Source organism: Rutilus rutilus (assembly GCF_951802725.1).
Source record: "Rutilus rutilus genome assembly, chromosome: 4".
NCBI classification, from domain to species: domain Eukaryota; kingdom Metazoa; phylum Chordata; class Actinopteri; order Cypriniformes; family Leuciscidae; genus Rutilus; species Rutilus rutilus.
Window position 1 is genome coordinate 47,393,390 of NC_140212.1, and position 13,170 is coordinate 47,406,559.

The 13,170-nt window shown below is 36.8% G+C and overlaps 1 protein-coding gene across 2 annotated transcripts in view; it reads right to left on the reverse strand.

Annotated features, from left to right (window-relative positions):
- Positions 1–423: 423 nt before the first annotated feature.
- LOC311289551 (uncharacterized protein) overlaps positions 424–13,170 on the reverse strand; it is a 60,865-nt gene continuing 48,118 nt past the window's right edge. For both annotated transcript variants that reach the window (XM_084407650.1, XM_084407649.1), the window contains exons 2-3: positions 9,550–10,141; positions 424–2,629 (exon numbers count right to left, since the gene is read on the reverse strand). In XM_084407650.1, the coding sequence (XP_084263776.1) occupies positions 978–2,629; positions 9,550–10,069 (2,172 nt within the window). In that variant the 5' untranslated portion in view covers positions 10,070–10,141 and the 3' untranslated portion in view covers positions 424–977. The remainder of the gene's footprint in view (positions 2,630–9,549; positions 10,142–13,170) is intronic.

A 13,170-nucleotide genomic window follows, 5' to 3' on the forward strand; every position in this document is an offset into this window, starting at 1 on the left:
CGTTTAAAGACTCCATTTGTCCATTATTTATTTCTAAAGAAACACGAAATTGTATAAAAGGCTCCATTACCTTGTATCTTACGTTATGGCCCCATAGAAGCAGTTTTTGTAAAAATAGGCTAACGATTGCGTCATAACCACGCGACTCTCTGTCGCACAGTAGAGAGATTACCGTATGGACGGGAGGAGAAGCTCACGGGCAGTCGGGGGGATGTGGAGGCAAAATGAGAAAGTAATTAATCAGAATACTTAGCAAAAGTTGCTCCTGCTCCTAGCTCATGGACACCTCCTACTCACGCTCTCCGTCTCTGCAAGTTTCGGAAGGGAATGATTCAGATTTCTCTCGGCACAGCTACTAGAATACAGACGGGTTGCTCACGTCACATCTACGTCGTCAAGCTCAGTGTGAGTCTGCGCAGTACGCTCAGCCATCAGGAAGTGAGAGCTTCTAATTGACTTCACTTTTCTCTGTTGAATCCAATGGGGTCGCTGTGTCCATTTATTTTACTGTCTATGACTACTACAGCATGTAGCGAGATCAGGAATTGTTGTGACTTTGATTTGCAAACAGTATATCAGAATCAAATACTCACATGTAGTGTGTTTAAGTTTTATTAACTAAATCATGAACACATAACGAGTCTAAACAAAGACATACACACTAATCACTCATACACACATGGGTAAAATGCAAAGTGAAAGAAACTGAAAAAGAAACAGAGGAATGAAAGCTATGGAAAGAGTCAATTTAACCATCTTCAAGAACCATCAGTTTTCTAATTCACCTTGTTAAAAGGGGTGCAGTGTGTAAGTAACCTTGACTTCAAACAGAAATACATTTTCTACTGCCGTACTCTTTAACAAAGAACACAAACAGGGTCTCACATTTACATGACTTTTCATATGTAATTGTGAGTATGTTTTTATTGCATTGATCACAATTGAATTGTCTTTCTTCAGAGTGAATGTGCAGATTATTATTGAAATTCCTCCTTTTTCTCAACCTCGTCACACTGAGGAAACGTCATTTTCTTTCCAGAATGAGTTTGTAAATGATGTTTCAGGCTTATGTGATATGGGAAACTCATATCACACTGAAGACACTTGTAAGGCTTCTCTCCAGTGTGAACTCTCATGTGAATATTAAGGTTTCCTTTAATTGTGAAACTCTTTTTACACTGAAGACACTTGTAAGGCTTCTCTCCAGTGTGAACTCTCATGTGCAGCTTAAGGTTTCCTTTAACTGTGAAGCTCCTTCCACATTGAGGGCAGGTGAAAGGCTTTTCTCCAGTGTGAACTCTTAAGTGATACTCAAGGTGTGCTCTGTATGTGAAACTCTTTCCACAGTCATGGCACATGAAAGGCTTCTCTCCGATATGAATCTTTACATGATTTTTAAGGTGATTTCTGTCTGTGAAACTCTTCTCACACTGAAAACACTTGTAAGGCTTCTCTCCAGTATGAACTCTCATATGAATATTAAGGTCTCCTTTAATCGTGAAGCTCTTTCCACACTGAGGGCAAGTGAAAGGCTTTTCTCCAGTGTGAATTCTCATGTGATCTTCAAGGTTTGCTCTGTTTGTGAAACTCTGTCCACACTGATGACACATGTAAGGCTTCTCTCCGATGTGAATTTTTACATGATTCTCAAGGTGATTCATGTCTGGGAAACTCCTTTCGCACTGATGACATATAAAACATTTCTCTCCTGAGTGAATCCTCATGTGATGATTAAGGTGTGCTTTACGTCTGAAACTCTTTCCACACTGATCACAAACAAACGGCTTCTCTCCTGTGTGAATTGTCATGTGAGTCTTAAAACTTTCTTTTAGTGTGAAAGTCTTCCCACACTGTTTGCAGGTGAAAGGCTTCTCTCCAGTGTGTACTTTCATGTGGGCATTAAGGTCTCTTTTCTGTTTAAAACTGTGTCCACACTGAGAGCATATGAAAGGCTTCTCTCCAGTGTGAATTCGCATGTGAGTTTTAAGAGTTCCTTGTAGTGAGAAAGTCTTCCCACACAGTTTGCAGGTGTAAGGCTTCTTCCCAGTGTGATTTCTCATGTGGGCATTAAGGTCTCTTTTATGTTTAAAACTATTTCCACACTCAGAGCATATGAAAGGCTTCTCTCCAGTGTGAATTCGCATGTGAGTTTTAAGATTTCCTTGTAGTGAAAAACTCTTCCCACACTGTTTGCAGGCAAAAGGCTTCTCTCTAGTGTGAATTCTCATGTGGACTGTAAGGGATTTTTTCTGTGTAAAACTCTTTCCACACTGAGAGCATGTGAATGGCTTCTCTCTAGTGTGAACTATCATGTGAGTCTTAAGATTTCCTTTTAGTGAGAAACTCTTCCCACACAGTTTGCAGGTGAAAGGCTTCTCTCCAGTGTGGATTTTCAAGTGGATTTTAAGGCTGTCTTTTCGATTGAAATTCTTTCCACACTGTTGGCAGGTCAAAGGCTTCTCTCCAGAGTGAACTCTTATCTGGAGATTTCTAGTTTCTGTTTTATGAGTCTGTGAGTTACTACAGGATTTGTCACTAGTCATGAAATCATGACATTTCTCTTCAATTTCATTCAGTTCTTGACTCTCTTCTTTCAGTTCTTGACTCTCTTCTTTCAGAGCCATCAGGTCTAGGGTAAAAACAAAAACGAGTTAACACTAGTTTAATGGCACAAAGTAACATACATAAAAACATTTAGACATCTAAAACATTTAGTACAACAACATATTCTAGATTGTTCATAGGGACCTGATTATAGCACTTAAACACAGAAAAAGTCAGATTTTCATGATATGTCCCCTTTAACTGGAAAAGCTTTGGATTGGGAAACTGTCGTCTGGTCTAATCAGGGCTTATGTCTCACCTCCTTGAAAAAATTCATTCAACAGTTATGAGAAGTTTTTGAACACCCCGAGGGAGGAAAGAGTGTCGGGGATCAGCTCCTCTCTCTCATACAGGGGGAAAACACTGCTTCAGGGTATGCACTAACATTTCGTACTCTTACTGCTCAGATGGTGTGGGTGGATGACCCCTTTTACAGAAAGGTTTAAATGATGAGGTTCAATCTGAATTAGCCTGTTGCAATGTGGGGAGAACACAGGATCAATTCATCGCGCTAGCAACCTGAATTGACAATCTCAGTTGCTCCAGAAGGCCAGACCGACTCTCTCATCCATTCAGTCAAGCAACTCCCCGTAAAGATGCCCCTGAACCGATGCAGGTCGGAGGTATGGCACCTATCCACTGAAGAACGAGAACGCCACATAAGAGAACATCTGTGCCTGTACTGTGGCCAAGCAGGATATCTGAGAGCGAACTGCCTGGCTTGACTACCACAGCAGAATACTCCCAGGGTGAGTACATTCATTCTTCCCAGTTATTCTACCTCATGTATGGAAGTACCAGTAAAGATAACCTTTTCCACAAATGCTATCATTAGCAAGGCCCTTCTTGACTCTGGGGTAGCAGGCAGTTTTATTGATGAAGGCCTAGCCCGACTGTGCGAGATACCCCACTAATACCCCACTAATCCCCTGTGAATCTCCCTTGACAGTGGCAGCGTTCAATGGATGCCCCCTGGGGACCAGTCATGTTCGAAGCACCACCACCGACATTATCCTGCAAGTTGGTATTCTTCATATTAAAACCACACGCCTCTTTACTCAATGTAAATTTAAGCCCCAGTTCAGGGTACCACCCACAGTCTAATGGCCAAACTGAATGTTTAAACCAAGAACTCACAAGTTTTCTGAGAACGTACTGCCAACAGAATCAATCAGGCTTTCAAATCAATCAATCAATCAACCAGACTGGAGCCACTTCCTTCCCTAGGCTGAATATGCTCAAAACTGTCTTCAGTGAAGCGATATACAACGTGCGTCACCTCATTTGCGCGTGCAATTGAAGAGTACGAGCATAGTATAATGGCTGAGAGGACAGGAAAGTCTGTTTCGAGAGACTTCTCTTTCTGAGTCGAGAGACTTTTTATTTCAGTGTACACTTACTGTACGTCACTGGTAGTTTCTACTGTGCTGGGTTCTCTGAAGTAGTCGTGATTTGCCTCTCGCAATGTAACATCCTCTAAACACACCTCTTAAGCACATTGAATAATGTAAGTGGACTTTTTTGGGGAATTTTTTTTTTTATTGCGGCTTTGAATGATTACATAATCGCGATTAGAAATGCGATTAATTGTGCAACCCTATGTGTTTCTCCCACTTTTTATGTTTCTCTGCTGAAACCTGTCGGGGGCCCGAGGGAAGAGGGCGATATCCAGAGCCCACTACCCATAATCGTGGATGACGAGGAGCCATACCAAGTGTGAGATCTTCTTGACTCCAGACGTCAGGTTTGATGACTGCAATATCTCGTAGACTGTGAGCGGTATGGCACGGAAGAGAGGTCCTGGGTCAATGCAGAGGATATCCACAAACACACACTTAACACATAATTCCATAGGACTCATTCAGAGACCTGCCCCTCAACCCCGTGGAAGACCCTGGCGTCGAATGCACCCTCGCGTCAGGAGGCATCCTCTGGCTGGGGGTGGGTAGTGGGTATTGGTTGTGGGCGGGGGGTTTCTGTCATGAGTGCCACCCCAGAAAATCTTTCCATTGGCCACCGGAGGTCACCCTTTCCTGAGTATTAAACCACAGACTACAATTCCCAGAATCCTCATATACCCTAACTAATCACGCTCACACCTGTCAGTCATTTCACAAACTATTTAAGCCATGAGAACACTAGGTTCGGTGCAAAGTCTTGTATTGCCACAGCCTACATTTCTGAGCGTTTGTCTGTTTGATATACCTGTTTCTTGACCTTGTTTGGATTACGTTCTCTTGACCATTTGCTGCCTGCCTGTTGTTATTTTTCTGCCACAATTCTGCATGTGCAAGATCATATTTTGAGTGCGCAAAATGGTATTTCGCACACGTGTTAAATGAGTTTTGCAGAGAAATGTTTGTCTGGCAAATCTCGCAAAAGAAAATATTTTGAGCATACAAAAACTAATTTTGCTTTTAAAATACATTTTTCCGTATGTGCGCAGACGTTCTCTTTTGCATGCGTAACGTTTCACATGCTTGCTACCCTGATACCCGTCCTGAGAAAAAGTCTGAACCAAGAAAAGTCAAGAGTCTCCAAGCGCCGACAAGATTTGTATTTAATATCTATACTTCAAATTTCTGACAGAAAGCATCCCAGGTGAAAAAGACGTAGTATTAAATGTATTAAAAATATACTTGAAATACAAATAGTATGTTTATAATACACTTGTATTACTAACATGCTTATTTGAAGTGCATTAAAAATACATCGAATTTTAATTTTGATTTTAAAATTGCATTTTAATATATTTCTAAAAAGTATACTAGAAGTACATTGGTAATAAATATATGCTTAATTATACTTTAAATAAATATGCTAAACACAAGCATAATTTTAATATATTTCTGACAAATGTACTACAAGTACATTGGTAATAAATATATGCTTAATTATACTTTAAATAAATATGCTAAACACAAGCATAATTTTAATATATTTCTAACAAATGCACTAAAGGTACATTGGTAATACATATATGCTTAATTATACTTTTAAGAAATATGCTAAGCACAAGCATACTTTTAATATATTTCTGACAAATGTACTACAAGTACATTGGTAATAAATATATGCTTAATTATACTTTAAATAAATATGCTAAACACAAGCATAATTTTAATATATTTCTAACAAATGCACTAAAGGTACATTGGTAATACATATATGCTTAATTATACTTTTAAGAAATATGCTAAGCACAAGCATACTTTTAATATATTTCTAAAAAGTGCACAATAAGTACATTGGTAATAAATATACGCTTAGTTAAATTTTTAAGAAATATAAACAATCATACCATTTGTGTGAAGTTTTAGTGTATTTAAAGAAAACATACTTATGTTGCTCTTACTTAAAGTACATTTGTGTAACTTGTGTAAGAACATAGCAAAATGATTAAGCTTTTAGTGTGTTTAAAGTACTTTAAACACTTAGGCCTACTGCAATATATTTGTAATATTTATGATTTTATGATTGTAATATTTTAGATTTTTGTATAATGTACCAACTTCTAATGTATTATAAACATTTGTCAACTATTATTAAGCATTGCAATAAGCACTTAAAATTAATGTTGTTCACTTTTACTTGTTTGTAGGCTATACTTGTAAAGGGCTAGGCTGTTGTCCATTACATTATATGTTTTTACTACTGAAATTCCCACAAGGATATCAACATCATATTATTTTAAATGCATCATAGATACATTTTCCAAAGATGTTTAAATGTTGTCCAAAAATATGTTGTACTTGTTTAAATTTGAAAAATACGAATAACACACGTGACTAATCCTGATTGGTTCCAGAGCCGTTGAACGGCTGTGAATGGTTCTTGTGATAATAATGAGCTCACACCTCACTCAGAGCTTGCTGTGCGTTCCTTGAATGTGATTAGATTTCTAATAATTTAGATTAAGTCTAAATTTAAACTGGAGCGATCGTGTTTCTTTAGAGGATTTGGAGGAAACCACGCGATTCATAAGTTAAATCTCTCAGGTTTCATTAGCCTACGATATCTCAGTTTTTCTTTTGAAGATTAACGGAATTCTTAAATGTTTTGCAATTACTTAAGGTTGAGTGATCATGACAGCATTTAGATTTTTTTTTTTTATCTAACGTTAATAGAAAACGTAACTGTTAGTGTTGTTTTTATTTTTTCCCCATCTTCAAGTTTGCATGACGTGTGACATTTGGAACCTCATTATGTTTCTAGGTAAGATTTGTATTACATTTACTTTGCCAGTCGTATTTTTGACTCGGTGTAACAGCACATCTTTTTCAGTTTAGCTACATTCAATTTGACCAATCAGAGCCAAGCTTTTCAAGTCAAAGTCGAATCAGACTCGAAGAGATGAAGATACTGCTATCAGAAGTTACTGGTAAGTTTTAGTTGCTGTTTGCATAAATAAATAGCTCACTGTTTAGTTTTTTGCAAAAAAAAAATTCCCAACATATTTTCCTAGTTTCCTAGTCTAATTTGTGCTCATTCATGTAAAAATCTGTTTATTTAATTGTTTTTTGGGACAGCTGCAAGTCACTTGTCCTGGCTTACCATATTTTGCACTACTTCTAATTTCCTTAAATCTTTTTAACAGAGGTGAAGAGTGTATGTGTTTCTGTACAGCACTTTTTATTTTTTTTTACTCTCAAAGTCAAAGGGGGCTGACATTAGGGGGCTAAAACATTAATGCGAAAAATAAAGATTAGCATTTGTTGTGCATTATAATTATTATACTTGTTGGCTGGGTATACTTTTTCAGTTAAACAGTTAAATTGCCCTTTTTTGCTGTGATACAGTTCCATGTAGACTTCACAGTTGTTCAAGAGATATTTTATTAACTCCTTTTCTGAATTACATTAACATTTTATATTGAATGTCTACTGTTAAAATATATGAACTAAGCATTACATGCCATGTTAAAGAATTCCATTTTTACCAGGTGAAAAAGACTTACTATTAAATGTATTCAATATGTACTCAAGTATGTTTTTAGTACAAAACAAATGTACTTTAATGCATTTATAATGCATTTATAATACATTTAACAGTACGTCTTTTTCACCTTGTATGTGCAACATAGGGAAATGTCAAAACATCATACTGTGTTGTAATAAAAAACGTCTAGGTTACAACCTCTGTTCCCTGAGAACAGGGAATGAGACACTGCATCGATGACGCTATGGGGAACACCCTCCATGTGAACCGGTGTTTGAAAAGCTGTACAATCACGGCAATAGAATTTAACTGGCCACAGCCTGTGACACTACTAGTGCGACTCAGAAGTATTAAAGAGGCGCATAGAGAACATCGTTCCCCAATAGCATCATCGAAGCAGTGCAAGTTCCCTTTTGAAAGGGAACAGTTACTTTTTTAACAGAGGTTAATTTTGCTTTAATATAAAAATAAACTCCTCTTTTTCCCCTTTCACAGACACTGTGATCAAACAATTTCCAACATGTCTGAAATGTCCGGAAATGCAACAATGAGGCAAACTCAAAGACCAATCACTCCAATTTACTTGAAGGATGAAGATGGTTTGAGTTGTAACAGTACTGTAACTGTTTGCAGCTATTAATGACTGCACTTTATTGACTGTAGTTAGGTTTATTGACTTAAGTTAGTTTTTTTGTTGTTGTTTATAATACTTCTGGCAGATCACTGTATTTTGTTACTGTATTTTTTTTTTACACTTTACATGCTGCTGTACTGATGTACACTGGGTGTAGTACATTAAACTAGCTTTCAAAGTGTGTGTGTGTGTGTGTGTGTGTGTGTGTGTGTGTGTGTGTGTGTGTGTGTGTGTGTGTGTGTGTGTTTTATACAAATATTTTTTACTGTGTGTTTTACTGAATGATAATTTTTCACTGTATTTGTAATACATTAAAATATATTATTTTCATACTGAATGGTTTTATAAAAATGTATTTTTATTATACTAATAGTGGCTCTTATAGTGTTCTAATACATTATTAATAAGCTGATATTATATTTAAAATATACTGGGAACATATTAATGTGAAGCTAAAAATATACTTCAGCTGTGTAGTTCTAAAACATTTAAAGTGTATTAAAAATACAATTTAAAGAAGTGCTATTAAATTACACTAAATGTACTTAAAATAGTTCCATTTTAACACAATTAAGTATATTAAAATATATCACTATTACCTTAAAATTGAACTTAAATACATATAAAAGTATACTAAGTATATTTGAAGTTGTCTCAAAATAACACATTTAATTCATACTTAATACAGTACACTTAAAATACATAAAATATATCAAAATAAGCATAATTTAAATATATTTCCTTTTCACCTGGGCTAAGATCTTAAGTTTATCTTAAGAAGTACTAAAGAAAAACTTTTAGTATATTAAGTACAAAATTAGTGTGCGAAAATGGAGCACTTTAAGTAAATTAAGGAAGTGTACTTAAATAAAATGTATTTTAGTGCACTTTTTTAACCTAGGAATACATTATAAGTATAATTTGTATATATTAATTATATATTATTATTATTATATTTTAAATAATTTATTATTGTATTTAAAATGCATTAAAGATGGTTTCAGTATTACTAAAAGTGGCAACAAAATACTTTTTTAAAAAGCTGAAATAGTATATTAAAAATACACTTTAGTTCATCTTCAGTGTGTCTCAAAATAGCACAGTTGAGTACACTAAGATGATCTTAAGTTTATCTTAAGAAGTACTAAAGATAAGCTTTTAGTATATTAAGTACAAAATAAGTGCGCGGAAATAGAGCACTTTAAGTACATTATGGAAGTGTACTAAGTGCACTTAAATAAAATGTATTTTAGTGAACTTTTTTTTCACCTGGGATAACAGCATGCCATAACTGCTACATTCAATTTGATCAAACACAGCCAAGCTTTTCAAATCTAAGTCAACTGAAAAAAGACTTGAAGAATGACACCAACCTGTTTGTTCCTCAGTTTCTTCATGTTTGACACTGAATGTTTCTTCAAATTTCACGTCTTCACTCTCCTCTTTAATAAACGCCATCTTTGTTTGTTCCTCAGTTTCTTCATGTTTGACACTGAATGTTTCTTCAATCCTCACGCCTTCACTCTCCTCTTTAATAAACGCCATCTTTGTTTGTGTCTCAGTATCTTCATGTTTGACTCTGAATGTTTCTTCAATCCTCACGCCTTCACTCTCCTCTTTAATAAACGCCATCTTTGTTTGTGTCTCAGTATCTTCATGTTTGACTCTGAATGTTTCTTCAATCCTCACGTCTTCACTCTCCTCTTTAATTAACGCCATCTTTGTTTGTGTCTCAGTATCTCCATGTTTGACACTGAATGTTTCTTCAACCCTCAAATCTTCACTCTCCTCTTTAATAAACGCCATCTTGGTTTGTGTCTCAGTATCTTCATGTTTGACTCTGAATGTTTCTTCAATCTTAATGTCTTCACTCTCCTCTTTAATAAACGCCATCTTTATAATAGTGTGTCACGTGGATCTCAGTCGCTTCACCAGGAGTTTTTCTGTGTGTTTGGACACTCTGTCCTGTTTAAGAGGAGAATAATTAACAGTAAGAAAAACACGTCCAGACTAAGACATTTCTACACTGACCAGTGAAATGTGTCCACGGCATATTAACTCATGGGAACGTGATAATATGCAAGATGTAAATAAGTTCAAATGTTGAGGGAACGATATATTTTTCTCATGGCCACGAGTTAAATGTGTAAACAACCTGTGTGACCATAGCAACCTGGAATTATCATAAACGGATAGGCCTATATTCATATTTATTTTAAAATAAGGGTGGAATTAAGAAATCATTAAATTAACCTATATTATAGCCTTTTGTATTGCGTGCGATGTTGACCATGGCAGCATTAGAATGAAGTTTGTTATTATCAATAAATGATAAAAGAATATGTAACAACATAAAATATTATAGGCCTACGTGAAAGCACTTATCCATCCCATCTCACAGCATTTTAAATCCATTCACGATCGTGTCTTCATTTATTATTATTATTAGCTACTATTATTATGCATATTGAATCTAAATAAAATGAAATATACAGCCTAATATGATAAATTCCCATAAAGTTGACTTCCAGTGAAATTCCTGTGCGCCTACAGAAATAAAGTCAATTAAAGCTGCAAGCAGCATTTATCGGGGTTCAAGTAGTTAAGGCCTTTAAGCACAAGAGCATCAAAAGTTATTAAGTTTTATTTAACAAGCATGTAACCACTGACATAATAGATGGAAAAGACAATTTACACGCAATTTACCATAGGAAATATATGGTTTTAGAGCTTTTTAACAGTTATAGCGCCACCTATCGTCTGATCTCCATTTGCATGCTTGTTAATGATGTTATGTCACATATGCTCACCAATTTTTGTGAAGTTCTGAATTTTCATTTAGGATTTATAGGCTTTTTAGTGTATTTTGCCACGCCCATTTTATAAATGACCCTATTACAGCCATCCACATGCAAAAGTTCAACTTTTTTTTGATAATTATTGATCTAGAGAGTCCAGAGAATTGTCCTAGACTGGTCTGGTTCCGATCGGGCGAAAAACCTAGGACTCATTCGCAAAAGTAGGTTTTTAACATGTTTTCGCAAATATTTAATGAACGGTTTGATTGACATCAGTGGTTCTTGAGGCAAAGTTGTTCAGGATGAGGAGATCTATCAAATGATATGCATATTGTGTGGATGTGTGTAACACCACGTGATTACAGAGCCATAAAACTCATTAGCGCCAACTAGTGGCCAATTTCTTTCAAAATTCTTACAGACCTCTAGGGTCATGAGTTGAACACGCCCATCGAGTTTCGTTCCGATCGGCCTCCGTTAACCTTGTCTAATAGGTGCTCAACTTCATTGGCGAATGGCGGCCATGTTTTTCGAGATACGCCAATGTCCTCAAAGACATACATGGCACCTTGGACCAAGACACTGCATACCAATTTTCAAGTCAATCGGACTAACGGTCAGGTGGTTATAGCCTTTTTCATGTTTTTTTCCTGTTATAGCGCCACCTAGTGTTCAATCGTCGCGATTTTTTTTACTGTGACTCCAAATTGAATTCATACACGTGTACCAGGTTTACTTCTCGAGTTATAGCCATTTTAGTAAAATAGGCTCCTCCCACAACGTTCATTTTGCGTCCCCTAGCGACCATGAATCGAAATATTTTTCAATAATTATTGATATTCAGACTCCAGAGAACATTTCTGCACTGGTTTGGTTCCGAACCGGCGAAAAACCTAGGACTAGTTCGGAAAAGTAGATTTTTGAAAAAATTCTAAATGGCGGGAAAATTTGCATACCGGAAATGAAAGAGATATACAGAGATATTTGTTCTTTAGGAGTCCAGCTTTCCAATGATATAAGACACTTGAGTCTATGACATACGGTCTAGGGGCCCTATCTTGCACCCAGCGCAATTGACTTTGTTCACCGACGCATGTATCATTCCTATTTTGCACCCGCGCAAAGCGCGCTTTTCCCTCCACAGAAGCACGTCGCTAAACTAGGGAATGAACTTGCGCTCCCTGCGTTCAGCGCAAAAAAGGAGGCGTGTTCCGGCGCAAACGTTCCTTCATGCTATTTTGCAGGTTTAGAAAACAATTGCGCCACTAACCAGGAAAAAATAGTTTAAAGTCAGTGGCGCGTTGCGCATGTTATTCAGATGCTATTTTAAGGGCGCATGCTTGGCCATAATCAATGTAGCGTGTGCACAACGCGCATACACTTTGATTCTCTCATCTACACAGAAGCAGCAGTTTTCATTTTTGAAAATCATACATTATTACGATAGATAGATAGATAGATAGATAGATAGATAGATAGACAATTTATTATAAAAGCATACATCTAGCTTACACATTTACCCAAATTATCATACGCCTTTTTAACCGAAGTTAATTTGGGTGGGTTTCTCCATCCCCAACGTCCCTGACGAGAGCGTTGCTCTCCTTGGCTGTGAACCGCTCCTGGCGTGCGCCTGGCAAATCCGCCGTTATAATAGGAATCCGCTTTAGAACAAGCGCGTCTGCTCTTAAAGGGAATGTGAGATGATGCTCTGATTGGTTTATTTCACGTTACGCCCAAACCACACCTATGAATAATGAAGCTACTTCAGACCAACCCATTTTAGATTTGCGCCTGGCGCAAGAGTCATTTATCCCACCGGGAAAATAGCAACAGCGCCAAGACCCGCCCACAAAGTTACTTGCGCTTTGACACTTGCGTTTCAGATCGTTAAAATAGGGCCCTAGGAGTTATGAGCAGTTTTGCGCTTTTGATTGCTATAGCGCCACCTATGGGCCAATCGGGGTCATACTCTCTCAACCTCACCTCGATTTTTGTACTATCATCTGGCAAAGTTTCAAGTCTCCAGCACTTACGGTTTGGGCTGCACGATGCGTTTTACATATAATATAATATAATATGGACTTCCGGTTCCGGTTTGCATGGAGAAAGCTGCTCGTGTCTAAAGCTCCGCGAATCCTCCAATAATTTAACGAACAATATCTGTAATTAGACCTTTGATCCTTAAACTTGTTC